The sequence below is a fragment of the Dysidea avara genome, chromosome 7 (genome assembly GCF_963678975.1).
Source record: "Dysidea avara chromosome 7, odDysAvar1.4, whole genome shotgun sequence".
NCBI lineage: Eukaryota > Metazoa > Porifera > Demospongiae > Dictyoceratida > Dysideidae > Dysidea > Dysidea avara.
Window position 1 is genome coordinate 23,291,014 of NC_089278.1, and position 21,158 is coordinate 23,312,171.

At 36.9% G+C, this 21,158-nt stretch overlaps 2 protein-coding genes across 3 annotated transcripts in view; one reads left to right on the top strand and one right to left on the bottom strand.

Annotated features, from left to right (window-relative positions):
* LOC136261927 (synembryn-A-like) overlaps positions 1-2,037 on the bottom strand; it is a 33,506-nt gene extending 31,469 nt beyond the window's left edge. Inside the window, exon 1 of the mRNA XM_066056022.1 lies at positions 1,869-2,037. The gene's annotated coding sequence lies outside the window, so the exon portion shown is untranslated. The remainder of the gene's footprint in view (positions 1-1,868) is intronic.
* Positions 2,032-21,141, top strand: LOC136261926 (low-density lipoprotein receptor-related protein 5-like). 2 transcript variants are annotated; one of them, XM_066056019.1, is made up of 21 exons: positions 2,032-2,172; positions 11,111-11,184; positions 13,312-13,550; positions 13,606-13,790; positions 13,844-14,244; positions 14,298-14,426; positions 14,484-14,904; positions 14,958-15,364; positions 15,513-15,632; positions 15,687-15,865; positions 16,434-16,657; positions 16,810-17,222; positions 17,275-17,388; positions 17,452-17,866; positions 17,916-18,172; positions 18,601-18,753; positions 18,860-18,994; positions 19,090-19,209; positions 19,836-19,949; positions 20,002-20,130; positions 20,184-21,141. In XM_066056019.1, exons 2-21 carry the CDS (start codon positions 11,127-11,129, stop codon positions 20,948-20,950), a joined length of 4,980 nt encoding a protein of 1,659 aa, XP_065912091.1. In that variant the 5' UTR covers positions 2,032-2,172; positions 11,111-11,126; the 3' UTR covers positions 20,951-21,141. The 2 variants fall into 2 exon arrangements, with proteins under 2 accessions (XP_065912091.1, XP_065912092.1); XM_066056020.1 differs by lacking the exon at positions 2,032-2,172 and adding an exon at positions 11,020-11,056.
* The last annotated feature ends 17 nt before the right edge of the window (positions 21,142-21,158 follow it).

Consider the following 21,158-nt stretch of genomic DNA (forward strand, 5'->3'; position numbering starts at 1 on the left):
TATTTTAACTAGTGCTTCATAGTGCATGTGGGCTTGGGGGAGTCATGACCTACCTCCCTGACAGCCTACAAAAACTTAAAAGCAATAATCAACACTTGAAGGAATGTTCAAGCCAGTTCACAATATAAGGAGCTAAGGGCTATCTTCACCTCTTGTGACCTTTGATATGGAGTCTAACCTTTCCACAAGGGGTAATCTTGTTTTTAACACTTCTGCTGTGAGAGCAAACATAGCTAAAAAAATGAAGCTGATATCCTTAAATATGTCATTAGCTAATTATAACTATGCAATATACAGCATATTTACAAATTTTTGAGGGTGTGGATAAACACATGTAGAACAATTAGCCAAAGGATAGGAAGCAACTTGAGCCACATTACCAAAGCTATCCTATCCAATGCATTTGTATCACACACTAATTTTTGATTAATAAATATCATACACAGCGTGAAAGAGCATTTAATTTTTCTACTTGAAAATTTAACAGTCTATCCTTTCTACAAGTTGCGCATCAAATCTGATAGTCATTCAGGGGTTTCTTCAGTCTAATCATTCCCCAACATGTGGCCTCTGTGTGCATACAAATAAGCAAACCATAAATCTGTACTACAAATATGATGCAGCCATCTATACTGTATGATTGAAGGTGACAAGAAATCATATGACTGTTGCTATGTAAACATTATGTGTAATATTTTATCACACACTTACATCATCTGTTAATTGTACATATAGCCAGAAATTTTCGAAGGACAAAACTTTCGAGTAGTGATGATGATGGCTTCATGAAAATATATATAGTGGTGAAATGTTTTAGGTTTTTACGCATAGCTACTACCTTACCTTTCTATGCTTTCATGAATTAAAAACGCGAAAATCATATTTTACAGTTACGCCCCTCAAAAATAACAGAAATTGATAGTGTTATCTAGAAAGTCTATGGTAGAAGTCAAGGACAATAGGTATACCAATTATAGTAGTTCATGTTCACCTGAACCTGCCAAAAACAGTAATATCAATGAGGTGAATATGTGTTCACTCTCAATGGTTTTGTACAGGAAAGTCAGGAACAAGTATGCTTTGCTTGAATCCTCCAAAATGCATGGGATATTTTTAAAGCCTCATAACTCACTTGTTCTCGCTTGTATCAGTGTGCAGTACACCATATATTGTACCATTATAATATCTAGACCCTGTAATTGTCTTATCAATTCATGTAAACATTCAATTGTGTGTTGCATTAAAAAAATTCAAATCTGTCATCACATTTAAATCTCGCAAGCTTAAGCCACCTGCCAAAATTAACTCTAGTACAGCATATTGAGAAGCCCTGACATCAATTATGGTCATTTAATCAATTACACTTTGAAAGGTGATAATCAAGAGGTGTGACTGGGACTTAGACAAAAATTACCACCATACTTTAGCAAAATTAGACTTTTTTTAAAAATCTGAGCAGCTGAGTTATTTATACATGTAATCAACACAGACAAACTTTTTATTTGGTAAACTTAAACTTTGGAATTCGATGAACAGAATGATTGAAAGAAGTGTCAGGAGATTCATACAAAACCATTGTTTCCAGGAACAATGGCTCCAGCTATTTCTGAAGCTAAAAGTTAAGGGCACACATCACCACCTACAAAAGTACTAAACTGTCAAATAACATGGTTAAACTGTTGTGTATGGCAGTTATCACAAAAAACATGTTTAGCATGAAATATACACACCCCATGCTGTTACATAAGATGCCTGTGTCAAACATGTGTAACAGTATAACGCGTATTGTTGAGGACTTTCAAGAAACCCTTCAGGACAGGACTTCAAACGGTGTTTTACACCATCAAAGAGAACACACATTAACTCACCAGGTAATTGGACGAGATGACCAAATCGTCCAAACACTTATGATTTATATTGCTGTTATTAACATTACAACATTGTATAGAACAAACAACCACAGAATACTGCTCTGAGGTGACCACGTAAACCGGCACCAAGACTTTAACAAGGTGGGCACTGTATAGAATACACAGTTGTAATAATATTGTGGGCGTAGTGCTGTAGTTGTATGTGTGTTGAGTACCTGAGCGTGTTGGTGTATTGTACCTTACTACCGGATTAGAGGAGGTTGTTAGATAACCACTGTACGTGTATACGTGGATTAAAATAGTGAGTTGATACTGGTTCGAGGATATTGTAATCTCGCGCAACGACTCGCGAGGTTTAATGATTGTGTTCACTTAGTGTTACAGCGTGTAATCACTAAAGATATTATGAATTCATGTACAGTGTGCATGTACTGTCAGTAAGACACCTTTTTGTTGGCGATTCTGCTATATACTGAAGGTGGTAGCTATAAAACGCTTTACAGAAAGCAGATACTGGGATATTGGTGGAATTATTTCCAACGTGTAAAGACGTATGAACTACCAAGTGAAAAAATTTTGTTTTTTGTGGATGGAAGCAAGTGTTAGTGTATACACATAAAAGACTTGATCTGTCCACATCAAAGGTGTATCACCTTACCACAACTATCCACACATTTGATTGGGTGGTACCATTGATTGAATGTATGGTTGAAGAGATCATAGGAATAAATTTTAGTTTGGCTATGTTCTTTTGTGTATGAATATATTATAGGATCGATTCAGAGTTTCGTGTTACTTTTTGTGGTTAGGATTATAGACTGCAATTCCATATCACTGGTGTCAGACCTACTTTGTAGATGCTGCATTTTTGATTAGTGATCTGTTTAAGTCATGAACGTGTATATATTTTATATATATATTCACTTAAAATGATTTTCGATATGTTTTGTATAAAATCTCTGTGTGCTGTATATAGAGTGTTGTAATACAAGAAACGTTTTAGCCTTTGTTAAAATCAAAACAAAATGCAATACACCTGGCCTGTGCTCAAATATAATATTTGCAACAGTGGCATTCGTATAGTGTGTCTCAGATATTCACTTGCAGTGTATATTTAAATATCAAATAAATTATTATGTTTGTGTGTTATGTTCTGTTTGTCAAAAACTTTGTGTGCATGTGCACGCGCGCGTGTGTGTGTGTACTGTAAGAGGCACCAAACCATTGACTACGTTTTACGTGTACTGGTGTTACAGTACTCTACAGAGAATATTCACTTGAACTTTATGAACCTTGATAGCTATACCCTACTCCTACATAACTACACAATGGAGTGGTATAGGCTGCCTACATTAGGTTGTCCTGTGAAGCTGTAACTTATTAATTGGCTTTCACTAGTTGAATGTTCTGTAGTCTCTTTGAAGCTTCATAGTTAAGATTAGTGTGGATATGCTTGGATGATGTGATTAATTGTAGAAAATCTTTGCTTAATTTTTTTTGTCTGCTGTGCATGCATTGTTTTTGCTGTGAATTGTGGAGTGAGTTACAGTATTTCACATTAACTTCAGTGGTAGGTAGCTCCAGTGTGTTTACCCACCTGAGCCCTCCCTTTTTTTCCCTCCACTAACAGTTGAAACAAGTCAATGGATGGGTTAGTGTCGAATGGGTGGTGCTGTAGCAGGAGGAGGAGCTAACTATAGGGGTTGTATGTACCCACTAAATGGCAGGTAAACTCACATCATTACTCCATGCATGAGCTTAGGTGGTTTGAAGTCATGTGGTATGGTCTTTTTTCCCTGTCTGGTAGGAGAAGTTAAATTGCGAAAAGAAGTTTACTAGTTTACACTTGTTATATCTATCATATTGAAATGTATCCCTCTGTAAAACTTTATTTGAATTTTGGGTGTATCATTTATGACATCATTGCGGGTAATCCACAAAGCATACCACTTAGGTGTAAAGAATTTGAAACCAAGGGTTTTGTTTAAGTGTGATTTTGTCATTAAAGAATTCTACACTATAAGGAATCTTGTGCACACCACAACTGAAGATTTGGATAGGGTAAGCCTCTGCATCATTAATTATACAGTATGGTAGTATTGTATAGTAGGGGATGATGGAGGTTTGGGCTTTCCTGTCCAAAATTTCACCCCTAAACCAGCTTTACATTTCCTTCACACCAGCTTGGCAGTTTGGGGTAAGCAAAATTAAACCAAAATATATATACCTTCAGATCAATCCCAAACCTTTCCAATTTTCTGCTGAGATAACTGATGCCTTCAGCCAAGCATAACTTAATTATACTGCATGCTTGATCTCTTCACTGTTCAAAGTCACTTCGGTCCTAGACATGGTCCTAGACATGCTTTTTGCCAACGGCAGCAGCTACAATGCATACATCATGGACTTACCTTTGTCCTCCTTTGTGTCCCATTTCTTTCTCCATTATCGCGTAGGTTGTTGATTGGTGGTAGCTCATCATGGTTTTAGTACTTTCATTTCCATGGATTGATTGCAGAGGCCCTTCTCACACTGTTCTTTGTAATGCTGTACAACAGGTGGAATCTAGCTACAAGAAGTGGAGTGGCCACTTTACTTTGCAGTAATTGATAGTCCGTGTGTGCGTCCAGTTGTAATTTCCATATGTTGTATACTGACACCCACTATAACAATGCTTGCCCTGAAAAGGGCCTTCTTTCATGCTATCTTCTGTGCATCATCTTCAGATTTGATATTGTTCGCTTGACAGTAGAATATGAAGCATTGCTAAAAGTCCTGAATTAACTCTTTGGTTCCTCAGAACAAGGCTCCTCGGCCTCTGTAGACACCACCTGTTTTTCCTCTGGTGTCAGTGAGCTAGCATATAATGGTAACACTTTTTCTTCTCACTCTAAGGACTGCATACACATGCGTGCAATACATGTACATACCTATTACACATAGTGACTGAATTGATTGCAGAGGTGCTTCTCGTATTGTTCTTTGTTTTTAATGCTGTATAATGGAATAGAACATAGCTGAAAATGAAGTGGATTTGCTACTTCATGTTTCAGTATTTGGTAGTTGGGGCGGATGTTCAGTTGTGTAACTAGTCTGGTCTGTCACCATTCTTTCCTTCGTATGCGATGGTTCAACAGTAATGAATTATGTTATGTTATTACAAAAAATAGTGTAAGGAAAAATTAAACATTTTTCATTTGAATAGGAATCAGAAATGAAAAACAGTGAAGCCAGGGAGGTTATCTATACTAGTTGACATTTTTATTCCTTCGTATTTCAGTCATGGCTATAGGCTGTATATGATTGAAGTAAAAGTCAACCAGTATAGCTGCAGGTGTAGATCAGAGGAGCACTCTAAGTACCATTTAAATATATCACCCTTAATTGCATTGTTTTATTTGGTATTTCATGTGACCCTCAATAGTCCCAATACAATGCTGAAAACAATGGGGTATGCTAGGGTTCGTCACATATTCAATTCACATAAGCTTCCAAGACTATGTACTTTGTTTTGTAAAATGCGCGCTTGAGTTCTGGGTGAAATTATTAAATCGCGGTTTAGTACATGCAACCATCACCAGACTTGTCATGTAAATGGAACAATGATGCTTCACTGCATTATACTGAGATTGACATAATTACCTCAGTAAAATGAATTTGTGTAGTGGCACTTAATTAATGCGTGTCCAGCCTCCTCTGGGTATAGGTGACCCCCCCTTGTTTCATTGCATTTTGTTTCTATGATCCCTACTCAAATTTACAATTCTCTTAATTTTTTCCTTACACTTGTTTAGGAATCATGCTTTTCTGGCCAAAAATATCACCCTAAAACTGGTCTCACAATACCTTCATGGCACCTTGGTAGTGTTGGTTAAAGGTTCCTTCAGTGCGACCTAAAACTCTTCCATTAAGTTGCTATGAAATTTTGCATTTTATTGTGGAACTTTTTATTGATTGACTGTCTGACATTGTTTACTTACTTACTAATGCCTTCAGAGAAGAGTAACTTGATAACAGCAAAGGATATGGCCTTGCGTTAAGCCCAACAGGTGCCTTTTGGTATACTGCAGTACGTACAATATGCACACCCATGGACTTAACCCTTTGTTCTCATTTGTGTCCCAGTTCTTTTCGCTGACAATGCAAGGTGTCAATTCATGGTAATGTGATACGGCTCCCTGTGGCTGGCTATCACACTTATTGCCCATATTTTCCATAGCAACTGGATTGACTACTGAGATGCTTCTCGTACTGTTTGTTTGTATTGCTGTGTAACAGAAGTGTGTAATGGCCATTTCACTTTTCAGTATTTGATGTTTGGGTGCACGTTTAGATGCAAGATTAATTTTATAGCATGCCTAGTGCTGTTCTTTTCTTTTAATGTGGTGTGTGTGGGTTCATTAGTCATAACAGTGTTATTAAAAAGATAAACAAACAAGTAGAAAGAAAAGTTAGGAAATTTTAGTCGGATTTAAGGATCAAGTAGTGAAACAAGAGACCTGCAGATATACTAGTGGACATTTAATTCCTAATTCAGTCATGGGTTATAGACTCAAGTACAGGGATTACAGTCTTATTCTACATACTAATAAGTGAATCAGGTGGGCATCACGAGTTATAATTATAGTCATTTTGGCACAGTTCCAAGCTTTGTTAGTATAAGTACACATGTATTGTTCTTCTCTGATATGTAACCAGTACCACAATGGTGTCTTATGCATGATGTATGTAATAATCCAGGTTGCTAGGTGGTGCTCATTGGTCATGTTCACTATTGTATTTGTCTTTGTAATTAATTGAACAGTGTTTGCATAAGTAATAATTTCAATTCTAAGCATGCACAGGTAAGCGGTTGTAGTGAATAATCAAGTCCCAGCTGGTCAGGTGTACTCATGTGCCAGTTTCATGGTTGTATCTTGTTAAGTGAAGTTGTGGCTAACTACACTTCTTGTTGAATTGATCTAGACATTGGCACCGGATCTAATCTTTTAAAAATAATTGTCAGTTATTAGTACATCACTATCTATCTAAAAAATGTTGACCTAATTCAACGTTAATACCTAAGGTTGCTACTGAATTCTGTAAAGGACAAATTCTGTATCCATGTTGATTGCGTTGGATGGCTCTTGCCAGCCTTCTTAGCACCATATGTTGCAGTTGCTTTTCCCTTACCATATTAGGTCACCAACTTGGTTGTTTGTGGCAGCACCTCAAAGGGTTTACTCATGTGAGTAAACCTCTCCTATGTACAAGGAAAGCTGTTCACATTGTATCCTATTAGTGGTACACTATTGACTTAGTAACCATGGACATGCAAATTGGAGCAATATGCACAATTAATTTCCGAGGTAACCTTGTTTATTAACCTGTGAGTTCCAACCAATAAGAAGGTAGAAAATTTGTAGTACAAAACTGAAATCAGTCTATCACTGTCGCAAGTATTTCTCATGAGAGGAGGTACGTATCATTCTGTCTGCTGGTGCAATTTCCATTCCCAGTAAGATACATTAAGAAAGTACATCTTCCAGAAGGACTACTACAGTTATACGAATACTATCTCTATTGACAATACTTTTACGCAATCTGGTAGACCAGTAGCAATAAAATATATATCTTGTTAGTTGCATACTGGTGTGTTGTGTACGCATGGGGACGCACGCACGCACACACACATACACACACACACAAAAGTGGGAGAGTATATACGTATATAGCCAAGTAATCTAACTTAGTTATTGACCTCATTGAACTTCGGACATCAAAGAAGTAACAGATGATCTTATTTTGTGAGTGGGCAGTTTGTGTACAGTACAAATTGCCCCCACACTAACAAGTTTCTAGCAATGCAATCAAGAGATAGGCATATTTAACTTTGATGATTTGGGCTAGGTTGCCACAATAGAGTATCGATTAAATCATGTATGCCAGATATAGCCTTTCTTGTACTAGTGGATACATGACTCTAAAGGTTGCATGTACAATAATGGTACAATGTACATCCAAATAACATTATTACAAAAAATTAAAGTATTTTCTCACCCTTAATTTGTTGGTAGTGTTCTCACAAGGTGAACAGTAATAACATCATATCTGAGAGTTACATGTAGAAATGTGCCTTATCCGAAATTAGATCACAGACATAAAATGGCTGCTATAGTGGGGGGGACTGTGTTTTTGAATTTTTGAATGATTATATCTCAGCCAAGAAAGAAGATGTCTATGTCTAATCTGCCAGTATGGTTAATTGGTAACTGAAAGAATAGCAATCTGGCATTACTTTGAAAACTACCCAAAAATCGCTCATATTTATTCATCGTAATATCTTATAACCATACCTGCGGGTTAGAGCTCATTCTTGGCTGAGATATGATTGTTCAAAAGTTTTTGTAAGATGGTCTGCCTGCTTTCCTTTCCACACTGTGTATAGCTGTGTTGGATCATGTCTCCTGTCTGTCTGTGCTTTTATCACTATTAGATATACAGTGTAACCTCTCTGTTACGGACATTTTGGGACCCAGAAGTTTTGGCCATTTTTTTGCTGTAATATAGAGGTTTTCCTCTTTTCAGAGGTACAAAATATGTTAACCAGACCTGTTGGGACCAAAATTTTTGTCCTTATTATGGAGGTTTTTTCTGTTGTGTCCTTAATTTGGGGAGTTTGTTAAGAGAGGTTCCACTGTATCCACATTGATCCTTTGGGGCTGATGAAATAAGACAGAGTAAGAGTCCAGTTATGTGATGAATTTATTGAGATTCATATTGTTGAAGCAATTATTGTCATATTAGACACTTAGAATAAATGATGCCACCACTGTCGCTATCTAAGACATGGCGCCATGTTATTTATAATACCCAATGGGTAATGGTACACATAATCCAGTCATGCTAGTCGATAGGAACATATACACCACATATCTTGTATCTCTAAAGACTTCCTTCAACAAGATTAATTGATACAGTAATATAAGAACTTCCTCAACGATTACTGTCTGTTAGTTAAAGACTTCCTTCAACAAGTGAATTGTTGTTTCAAATAGCCTCCTGATAATTACCATTTGCTCTAGAAACTTTCTACAACAAATGAATACTTCTTTGTAGGAGCAAGGGTTCATAATATTAACTCTTGGAAGTATAGAAGAACACGATAATATTTAGATTTCAGTAGAGTGTGTATATTTATGAATGCTCTTGCATCATGTGAATAGCCACAATATTTTACAGAACACTACACGTTTGGATGTATATAAACCATCAGATGTTGTGTTAGCATCTTGAAAACCACCAGTGGGAATTGGCCAATGAACAAAATAATTTGTTTAGCAATATATCTGTATTGTCTGTGGAGTCTTGTGGCTGAAGCTTAATTGTGGCTTGTAGGGCGAATCACACATATGTCCTAAATCTTCTTGGTATCTAAACATACTGACTAAGTTTTCTTCAGATTGTAGTCTTCATTTACAATACTAAGAAACTTTACTGTGTAAACAGCCTCTAACAACCATAAGTGAGGTCATGTTAAAATAAAATATTTTATAAGTCCGAGTGAAAATGATATTTTTACACGTTTTCCAATATTACTTGTAAACTGTTGTTGCTATCAACCTGGTGTATCAATGTCCCATATTTAATGCTTTGTTGGATTCATCAAAAGACCTCTACTCTCTGATGTTATGTGATTGTATTCCTCATCACCATAGCTACATGAAATTTGATCATTTACTTTCATTTACCTTTGAACTGTTTTGTGAACTGAGGGAAGAAACTGATTGGTGGGACCAGTGCACGTCTGTGTTACATACACTATACTTACATAAATAAATAGAATATGCAGCCTAAAAATTTAAGGCTAAGTGAAACATTGATCTACTTATCACTTATTATCACCTACACATATTGTCTGGTTACAACATACCTTCTGTAACTCAATACACCAAACACAGTCTAGACCTATCTACTGAACATGTTGATTTACATTTCTACAAGTCTTTTTTTATAATCACTTGATCCCTTATGTGTACTGTAAGGGACTAGCAAAATGGTTCTGTGTACATTGATCAGTCCAGTATGGACATACAGATAAAACACATTGTGTCGTTTTATGTGGGTAGTGTACATCATACACTAGGTTGAATACATGGACATCAAAAGATGTTTGTTAGTGTAGTAATAAAATCATGGTTCTCATTTTAGGCAAATTATTACTAGCAGTACGATAGTTTATATTCTCAAGCTGTATTGTATGTCACTGGTTAACTGGTTGTTATAAATGTGTACACTTTAATCAGTTGCCTGCTGTCGAGTTAGCATCATTAAAATGTTGTACTTTGAAGTGTGTGACAGTTTAAAGGTGAACTAAGATACAAAAGGTGAACTAAGATACATCAGTCACCTCTCTTGAGTAGCCATTTGGTTTTAAGAGTTGATAAAGTTTGGTGTACAAATCAAGTGGATCTTCAATAAGCTGTTTTACCATATATGGGTGTATGTATTTCTCTAAACCCATTAGCATGACCACACCAAGGCATTGTTAGTTACCCGCTCACTGTAGAATGTACTGTCAAACATGGCAAGTGACCCTTTGAAGTATATAGGTTGCTTTGAAGTGTTTAATTAGTTACTTGACTTGTCCCATCCGTACACTTAGTTGTGGTAGGGTGGAGAGCTGTTAGTACATATGTTAAATTGAGGGTGGTAAGGTGTGGGGGGAACATTGGTAGTTTATTTTAAGAATTATCAATTACATAAATACAGTGAATTACCAAATTTTTGTTCAACAAGTGATGTAGCATCCAGTAATGTCTTTTATAGTTCTGGACAACTTAAGTTTGCATGCATAATGATATAGGTAATGTCAAGAGTAAATAATTTATTCTTGGTAATGTGCAGTGCAATGTTTTTTGAAGATTTTACATGCCCAGTTTCTTTATTACTGTATTTGCTTGCAGTATGCCAATACTGAAGCATGTTCAGTAACAAACCTTAACTACATCACTGCAAATATTATTTCCTAGCATGCATGCAGCTTGCATGTTAGCCAAATTAGTTTGAAGCCATGCAACATTGTGTAGGCATGCCACGGCCTGCAGCATATAAATAGAGTCATTTGACATCATTGCTGTATTATTTGTATCTACTGCTGCTAGCTACTGTTGCTAGCTACTGTTGCTGACCTGCAGCAGCTGTAGGTGATAGTCAGTGTGCCTGTGTGTAATGATGTGTGTATACTTGTCTCTTTACAGGTGATATATTGAAGAGATGTATATTTTGGATTTTATCAGATTGGTTGCTACTTTATTATTCTTTTTTCCACACAGTAAGTTGCCAGCTTGTATGTGCTTGTATTCATATATTTACCATGCAGTTATCATGTAGTTTTTAAACACTGTACTACATGTATGGTTGGTATGGCAATAGCAAAACAATTTGTAGTTTACAATAACTATAAAGCTACCCATAATTTACTATATTCTGTCATGTCAAGTATATATGAATTATTTGCAGGTTTTGTTAAGAACATTCATAGCTGCACTGGGCAGTCATCATTTATGCTATACTAGATAATTTAATAAGGCTATTACCTCATAGTGAAATATTCCTTTCATCTGTCCTGTATGTGTAAAGTATCTTGTTTAGTTTGTGTGTTTAATGGTTGTTTGCTGCGCATGTGCAGAACAGTCACCGCCAAGTAATAGGTAGCTTCTAATTATGTCCCGGCCCCTGTAATATATTCATGGATCAGGGAGGCTGTCTTCCCTTAATTAGCCCAACTTGTCCAATAATGGACATGTCCTGTTGTTGCAGCTGTACTATAATGCTTTATTGCAGAATAAACCACAGCTATACTAAGTGATATATGGTAACTGAAGAAGTAGGAAGTGTCTTGGAGTAATTTGCTCATTATTGAGGCGGTTGTCCCTACTATAATGAACATGTTGTTGCAGCTGCAGCAGTGTTTTTTGCAGATGTAAAACAAATAAGGGTTCACAGTTTGGTGACCCCTTGTGGCTACTTAATGCATTATGGTTTATTATAGGCTAACTGTATGTTTCCTTGTATAGCCATATTGTAACCAATAAGATAGCTAGCTGCATGGATCATATATAGGACTATATGAAAACAATAGTAGTTTCAACAAGTGTAGTGTTTACATATCACACATACCAGAGTGATATGTTGTGTCTATAATTTGTTGGGCTTGTATGTAACTAGATGTAGCTCTAATTAACTTTGGAAATTAAACAAGCGATTGATCTAGCTTGCATATGTACTGTAAACATTAGTGTAGGTGATTTTATTTTATAGATATCACATTTTTGTATTTTTTGGATGAGTGTTTTCATTTTGTGGTATAATATATTGTGTTTCCAAGTACTAACTACCACAGTGAAGAATCTGTGTTCCTGGTTTTCACACTTCTCTGGTTGCCAGTCGGGTTGGGTTGTTATAATTAATTGTATAAAATTAGTTGGTTTAGATATGTATTATTCACGAGCTGTGGATTATTAACAATGCATGGAAGATAATTGGTATGTGGTGAAAAGTTTGCGGAGTGTGGCATGCTGAGTGAGAATATGTTGATGAACATATAAATGGCCAAAGTATTGGTATTTGGTTTTTGGAGTACCGTGAATAAAGCCTAATATCATATAAATAGCAAGGACTGATGATAACTATGCTATTTAATTTATCCTCCTGTAAACGTGCTTGTATCATCCATGTTATGAAAGAGCTGCATGCCACATGTCCAGGTATTACAAATACCTTTACACTGTAAGTTTATTCATTACACTACCACAGTTTGTTGCATGGGGTAGCTCACTACATGAATTTTGTTACTGTCAACTTCCATGTTAAGCATATACATACCACACACAAGCAGTGATTAGAGACTATAAGTGTTCTGTTTACTGGTCACTTTGAAGAATAAAATATTAAAGCTATCCAATATTATAGTTGGTCCTGTGTATATACTGCAGCTGTATTTGTTTACTTTGGTAGATACTCATTTAAAAGGTGATGCAAGGTTATTTTTCTTCTGTGGTATACCCTGAAGAAATTTTATAACTTTTCTAGTGGATTGCACATATGTAATAATGCTCCGTATAGAAACTTATTTTTAGTATATCATTAATAGTATGTACACAGTAGTACATGAACATGTATCTAAGATATATAATGCTATTGAATTTTTACCTTATATGGAGATATAGTTTGGTAGGTGAAACTGTTGTACATGGCTTGCGACAGACAGTAACATACCTTTGTGTAGTGAAAACATTTGTGACCCACCAAAGTTTATTCTCAGTAAAATTGTGTTATGAAAGCCATGGCTAGTTTCACGTGTTATAACTCTTTACTAGGAATTGTTTTTCTTATAAATGTGCACTGTTTCATGATAGTGTAAAGTACAATTGAATGTTTGATTTTTTTTTCTTTGTAGATATATTGGGTCAGAATGATCCCGATTCTGAATTTTACATATCCACTGGAAATGAAATAATTGGCCTACTTGAGTTACCCAACCATTCACTGACCACAAGAACATTGTTAGACACTGGACTAAAGGAGGTGGAAGTTCTTGATGTTGATTATCGTGATCGTAAAGTCTACTGGGCTGACATGGAACTAAGAACCATCAATAGAGTGGCTACCAACACAACCAGTAGTGTTTATGAAACTGTTAGTTTGTTGAAGCCTTGAGTTTAACTGTTTTTACTTCTCATTTTTATTCTAGCTAATTTACAACGATATTCAGATACCTGGGTGCCTTGCTGTTGACTGGGTAGCTGGCAATATATTTTTCTCTGATTTGGAAAAGCGACGGATAGAAGTGGCATCCGCCAATGGCCTGTACCGTAAAGTTCTAGTATACCAGAACCTTACAGCACCAATAGCTTTGGCCATTGATGTGTACACTGGGTGAGTCACATTCTAAAACATTTAATAAGTATTGGTTTAATTTGTGTTTTCAGATACATGTTTTGGATTGATAATTCTAGTCATCCGGTAATTGAACGTGCAGCATTTGATGGTACCGCCAGAGAAATTCTGATATCAGGAGACTTGGTCAACCCTCATGGTTTAGCAATTGACTACAACAATGATGTACCACTAATGTTTTGGATCAACACTGTTAATGGACATGGAGTGATACAGTACTCCTTCCTCGATGGCACTGGTAGAAGCACGCTAACTGAGGATTTGAATAGCATCCCAAAATCTTTGTCAGTGTCAGGAAATGAAATATTTTGGGCAGATTCAACAAATCGTTCAATATTCCAGTATAACAAAGCCACCAACTTAATATCTACATTTTACCAAGCAAACAAGAGTGTATGTGACCTCAGTACCCCACAATCTCTTAATCATACAGGTTCGAATGTAGTCAGTGTGTTTGTTGTATGTCTTTTATTATTGTTTCTGTAGTTGCTAGTCCATGTAAATTTAAGGGAACCTGTAACTATCTGTGTTTGACACTACCTCCTGGGAACAATTTCAAATGTGCATGCCCTACTGGCCTGCACTTGAGAAGTGACAACAAAAGTTGCCAAATCTGTAAGCACTTCACATACTTACCTGTACAACTAAGTTGTTACACTGTCATTCCTCTAGACCCTAATCAAGTCCTAATGACATCTCATGATGACGGAATAAGATACATATCTCTAGACATACCGAATGAGTTCATTGATGTTTCTCTGCGCATCATGTCAAACTATACAAGAAATGCTGACTATGTTCAATTTGGGGTTGGCCATATGGTGTACTGGTGTGAGACAGCAAACTTGACTCAGACTAGTTTCTCTGCCATCCGAAGGGCTAGCTTAAATGGTTCTATAGTTGAGACACTAGTAAATTCAGGACTTCACACACCAAGGGGACTAGCTATTGATAACTCTGCTGGAAATTTGTACTGGATTGATGGTCATCTTAAGAGAATTGAAATTTCACTATTAAATGGAAGCTCTCGAAAAGTGTTAATAAATTCCAACCTAAATGATCCTCACAGTTTGGCTATAGATCATTCAGGCAGGTAAGTTATTGTTGACACTTGACATTCATTGTGTTAACTGATTGTATTCATAGGTCACTAATGTATTGGATAGACAAGAATCAAACCGGGTTGTCTTACATTGAGAAATCTTATCTTGATGGCACTAAAAGAAGAGTTGTAGTAACTTTAGCCTCAGGCCTTGCTCCTCTATCCATCACAGTGGACAGAGCTACAGGCTATTTGTATTGGGTTGATTCTGACGGTACAATAGAGAGATGTGACCCTGATGGCAACAATAGAAATGTAGTGTATGCCAGCAACAGCCCACAGTCAGTAATTAATGGGATCACTATTATAGAAGATGACTTGTACTGGGTGGATAAACTGAGTGGTAGTCTGTGGAGAGCCAAAAAGGTGAATGGAAGTGGACCTGTTGAAATTCTAACTGGATTGAAGCATGTACGAGGAATGTCTTCAGCTGATACCCTTCACACTTCAGGTAATAGTTTGTCCTATTAACATGTGTGTTGTATATGTGATGAATAATTTTTTATTGTATCAGTCTAATGAATAACTTATGATGCATACATACAGATACACATATGATGGTATTGTAGTTTTGAGTGTGTCTATTACTCTTGCTGTAGATGGTGGCTCTTGCCAGTACAATTCTCTGTGTTCACATCTATGCCTGCCCAAGCCAGGTAGCAGTACATGTACTTGTCCAGATGGCCTAGCACTTGATGCCAACGGCAATCAATGTCGCGGTAAGTCATGTGCACTAAATGATATATGTCATGGAGTCTTACTGCATACAACAGAGTCCCCTGATCAGTTGGTTCTATCAAAGAACTCTACTGGGATCAACTTAGTCCAGCTCAGAACATCTTCATGCTTCAGTAATGAAAACAATCTAAACATAAGCACCAGTGATTTTATGATTGCCATTGATGTTGAAGTGTCTGCTAACCGTACTTATTGGATTGATGAAAAGAATAAGGTATTTGTTGTATCTATCCCATTGTGGTGCAAGTGCACTTACATCAAACAGTATGGTAGTACTGTTTAAGTAGGCAGTGCACCCCTTAAGTGACATGCACCTAAAATGCCACATTTAAAAATTATCCTAGAAATGGTGGATGTATATAGAATTTTTTTTTTAAGCATTTTTATCTGCCTGCCTGCCTGCCTGACCACAGTTGGCCAAATGAAGCAACACATGCCAACCATTTCATGGTACAATAACAAACTCACTAGTGACAGTATAGTTCTGTGAGAATATCCCTGTATTGGCATTAATGTATTTTCTCATAGAGCTAGAGTAGTCATTTACCCTAATATAGCAGTCAGTTTCAAACCCTTAATTCTGCTGTAGCAATGGTTATCAACTTAGAAATCATGCTGATCTATGTAGGTGTAATGCAAAGGGATTTCTCACAGAGCTATGCTGTAATACCACCATTCATCTCTTGTTTCACTACTTTTTATTGCTTGGATCCATTTTTTAAACAATTTTTAAATAACTAGTAAATGTACCATCTTTTATTTGCTTTTCTTTAACACTGTAGACAATTTACAGAGCAAGCAACACCGATGGTGTGATTGAGGCTATTGTTTCTAGTGGGCTTGCAGAGCCAACAGACTTGGCGGTAGACTGGATGGGTGGTAACTTGTACTGGTGTGACAGGCTATCTGGAAAGGTTGAGGTGTCCAAACTTAATGGCTCATACAGAAGAGTACTTTTGAATGGACTAGTTTATCCAAAACTGTTGGAAGTTAATCCATTATTGGGGTACGCCATGTACATGCATGCATGCACTATGCACACTACACATACACGTACGCGCGCGCGCGCGCACACACACACACAACACACACTATGCATTGTACGCATGCAGTGTGTGTGTGTGTATGCAAAGTTATGTATGAATATTCTTATAACAGTGTGCTATATGTTGTGACTGGCTCTGCCACTATTGAAGTATATCGTATGGATGGTCAAGGTGGAGTTATCAAAAGGTTTACTGATTACAATGATTACTTCATGACGTCACTCACTATTGACTATGGCTCTGATGATAGTAATTTGTACTTTATAGTGGGCAGTGGTAGTGATGATCCACGCTACCTAACCAGAATAGATCACAATTTTGTCGACTCCCACAACGTTATTGATTTTCATGTGTTTCAATTTCCCCTTCCCATACCTCCACCAGCTGTACATGACTTCATATACTTAAAACTAAAGAATAGTGGAATAAGCACATTCTTCAAGACAGGGGGTATATACTGTTTTGGTGCCCGAAACACCGGACATGTCTACTCAACAAAGGTGCTGCACTATGATAGGCAGCCTGGTGAGTGTTACATATTCTAATGGTACCATAACAATCCAATACATTTTAAAAGGATTTCACTGGTGTCAAGTTGACAATGGAGGCTGTGCTGGCCTGTGTCTACCACAGAGATATGGACGACTGTGCAAGTGTCCGGCACACCAAGTCTACGACAATGGTTGTAAAGGTAAAAAATAAATAATCAATATACAGTACAGGAAATTATTACTGTTCCTTTTTGCTGGTACAGACATTGATGATTTCATTGTGTTTTCCAATTCAAGTGGAATGTACCATTTGCCAATGACTGAAGGCTCAACGCACCATCTTCTGCCATTAGGAACTGGAGAAATAGCTGGTGTAGAATACAATAGTCAAACAGATCAGCTCTACTGGATTGAGACATTGTTTGAAACTGGCAGTGTCAAACGTGGAAACTTGGATGGATCTGGTCAAGAAACTGTAAAAGATGTAGCACTTATCAACACAGATTGGTTTAGTATGCAGCTAGACTATTTTGGAGGACATGCTTTTTGGACGTTGCATGGCGGAAATCAAATTGTATATGCCCCTACAAGTGGAAATGTCAATGGTAATGCTTCAGCTGTTTTGTATCAACACACCAATCTTAATCCAAGAGCACTAGCATTTAATACAGAAGAAAGGTAGGTATGTTATTTTAGTAGTATTGTTTTCTATTGCTGTATTTAATAGCATTGTATATTTTGTCAATTGGTGGGGTACTGGAGAAGTATCGTTCTCTACCATTCAACAATTGCCCTTGAGGGACCTAAGTGCACGAAAGATAATATACAATGGTAGTAATGAAGAAAAACAGGACTCACTATTCTATGATACTGATACTCAACAGTTATACTGGAGTGACAGCAAACGTGATGCCATACTAAGATGTAGAATACCTTGTGAGCAGCCGATTACAGTGCTCAGTATAGAGTTTGAGGACAATTTGGGTATGTGGTATATGATAGTATGTCAAACTTATTTGAGGGATTTCAACATATGCAAAAGCCAAAAATTCAAAAAAAAGAATTATATCTCAATTTTTACATAATTTGTAGGTGTAAATGTCAACAATAATCTCTCTAAGTTTTAAATAGATAGTGTATATAGGTCATAAGATATGACATTTTTGAATCCGATGATTTATGTGATTGCCCAGAAGGGGCAACTGTTGCCCCTCTCATTGACATTGTATAGGAAAATTACAACTTCAAGATGTGATTTCTCATATGTTATTCTTTTAAAGCTTGGAGAGGTGACTTTGGACATTGACACCTACAAATAATGTAAAGTTTAGGTTGCTAGGGGCAACGATTAATTTTTTCATTATGAAACTTGTCTATTGTTTTGACATTAAATCAGTGCATGTCCATTCTAGTGTTTCACATTGATGGGGACTATATCTACTGGTATGATTCAACTGAGCAAGCTATTTATAAGGCAGACAAACACAATGGAACTAACCCAATGATCTTTGCTACTGGAGTGGTTGGCCTTAATGACTTTGTCATAGGCCACAGACCTACAACTCGTATGTCTTTATGCAGTACCATATACATTGTCACCTTGCTAGTAGAGTACTGTAGTTTTGATACGAGATTGTGTAGCACACATTTGTTCATTGTTTATTTCTGTAGTGAACTCTACTATATGTACAAGGGAGTTTCGTGTATGTACTCACCTGTGTATACCTGGCCAAAGCAAAAACATATACCAGTGTGCTTGTCCTTACCATTGGAAGAAATCAAACGACAGCAGCCACCTTTGTGAATGTATGTCTGTAGTGTTTTTAATGTAATAGACTAAAGTTGCATTTAATTTTGCAATGTGTGATTGTTTTATTAGATTGCTTTATGTGGTGTTTTAGTTGTCGGCTGCGGTGAATTAGAATCAGCCTGTGCTGACAAGACAGCATGTATATCACATGAATCAGAATGTGATGGGACCAGTGACTGTGCTGATGGCTCTGATGAGTTGAACCGTGACTGTAAGTTGTCACAGTAAAGTAGTACTGATGCACACACAATAACATTTATGATTTTACCAGATGCCTGGATATTTCACAGTATGTACATTTTGTACTTGTATGTTTCCCCCAAGATTTTCACACTTTAAATTTCAGGATTACTTGATTTAGATTGTGGATGTAGATACATTTTCCTTACCTCTGTGGAGGTTACTATCTAAAATAGAAAACTATGATGGGATTAACTGTGGTATTGAAGTAGCCTTATAAGACAGACGTTATTGATGTTGATAGAACTCCACCTGTGGCAGAACTGGTGATTTCTTTTAACGTGGTCGGTCTTGATTATCAGAATTGCACCATGCAGGCAGTGTAGAAAAGGAACAAGCCCACACATCCCTATTTTGACTCATTTGCCAGTGGTTAAAGTAGGGATTTGTGGGTTTACTCGATGTAACCACATTCCTTGATATTCTACTCCAGTGATCCTTACTTGTTTCATGAATTTTTCTGTGATCCCTATTCCATATGTCTAGTCATTAAGTTATCATGATGAAAATTGTGGGCAAACAGTGGTAACTACAAATAGTTCTACTTTGTAAGGCATCATCAACAGATCACTCACCATCATTGTGTTACCAATACAGGTCCTTGTTGGGGTAACCGGTTCAAGTGTTTAGATGGACAAAGGTGTGTTCCACTGGAAGCAAGGTGTGATGGAGCAGAGAATTGTTTTGATGGGTCCGATGAGTACTTTTGTGGTAAGTGATTTTACAACTTTTTTTGACAGGGAAATTAATCCTTACTTTATAGAATGTGAAGCTGGCTTCACAAATTGCCCCTCAAGTCGAAGGCTTTCACACAGCTGCATACCAAATAGTTGGGTATGTGACGGAGGGAGGGACTGTGAATCATCTATTTTTGATGATGAAGCTAACTGCAGTAAGTTTGAATAAAAGTAACCTTGTAGTATGTACATGTGGTCTGTAACACAGGTAATCCAACAGCTACACCAACCCTGTATACCGTGCCATTAGAATCCCCTACAACACAATCACCTTATCCTGCTGGTCATACAGCCATCATTGTTGTATGCTCAGTAATGGGAGGACTGATAATAATCTTCCTCGTAATTCTGATAGTTTCTCTTTGTTATTTTGCAAATGGAAAGAGTGCGGTGAGGCACTATAAATTTCCCAGTTCACCGGATAATTCATCTCGTTTGTCAACTGAAAGTGCACTCACTCCCAGCTCAGAGATTTCATTGCCTACAAAATCAACTAATGTACCAAGTATCGATGGATTAAGTTATGAGAGTCGTCTAAGACATAGTGGATCACAATCGTCAATTGTAACAGCGACTACACAAGGACCACTCCACCCTCCACCACCAACTCCAACCAGCAGAACGAAATCTGTACACTTCCTAAGTGGCGCTTATGGTAATGGAAGTGCAATCTATTTTCCCAAACCCGGATCACCATATGATTATGACGATGACTACATCCCACCATGTCCTTCTGTCAATGTAGACTTTGATGATCATATATCGTCAGTATCAGAAAGAGCTGAGAGGGATTATCGTAAACAAATGAACCATCACGCCCAGTACTACACAGATCACGATAGTAACTCAGTCACTACAGTGGAAACAAGGCACACTTACAACACTGAGAGTTGTTTTGGTCCCCCTCCACCATCACTAGCCTCACAATCCATGTATTCTTATGATGATGAATCCTATTACGATGATGATAATTAGCCAGAAAGACTTGTGCTGTTAAGCATCCACCATGCACTAATATATACACGTATATAATAAAACTCTTTTTAATAAACAGTTCTAATATGTACGTCATGTCAAGATGCTCCCTCTCCTAATCATTTAAATGTATGTACATAGCATTTTAAGTACGTATCATTGCTACTAAAAATATAATGCTGTTGTATCTATATCCTTTATTATTATA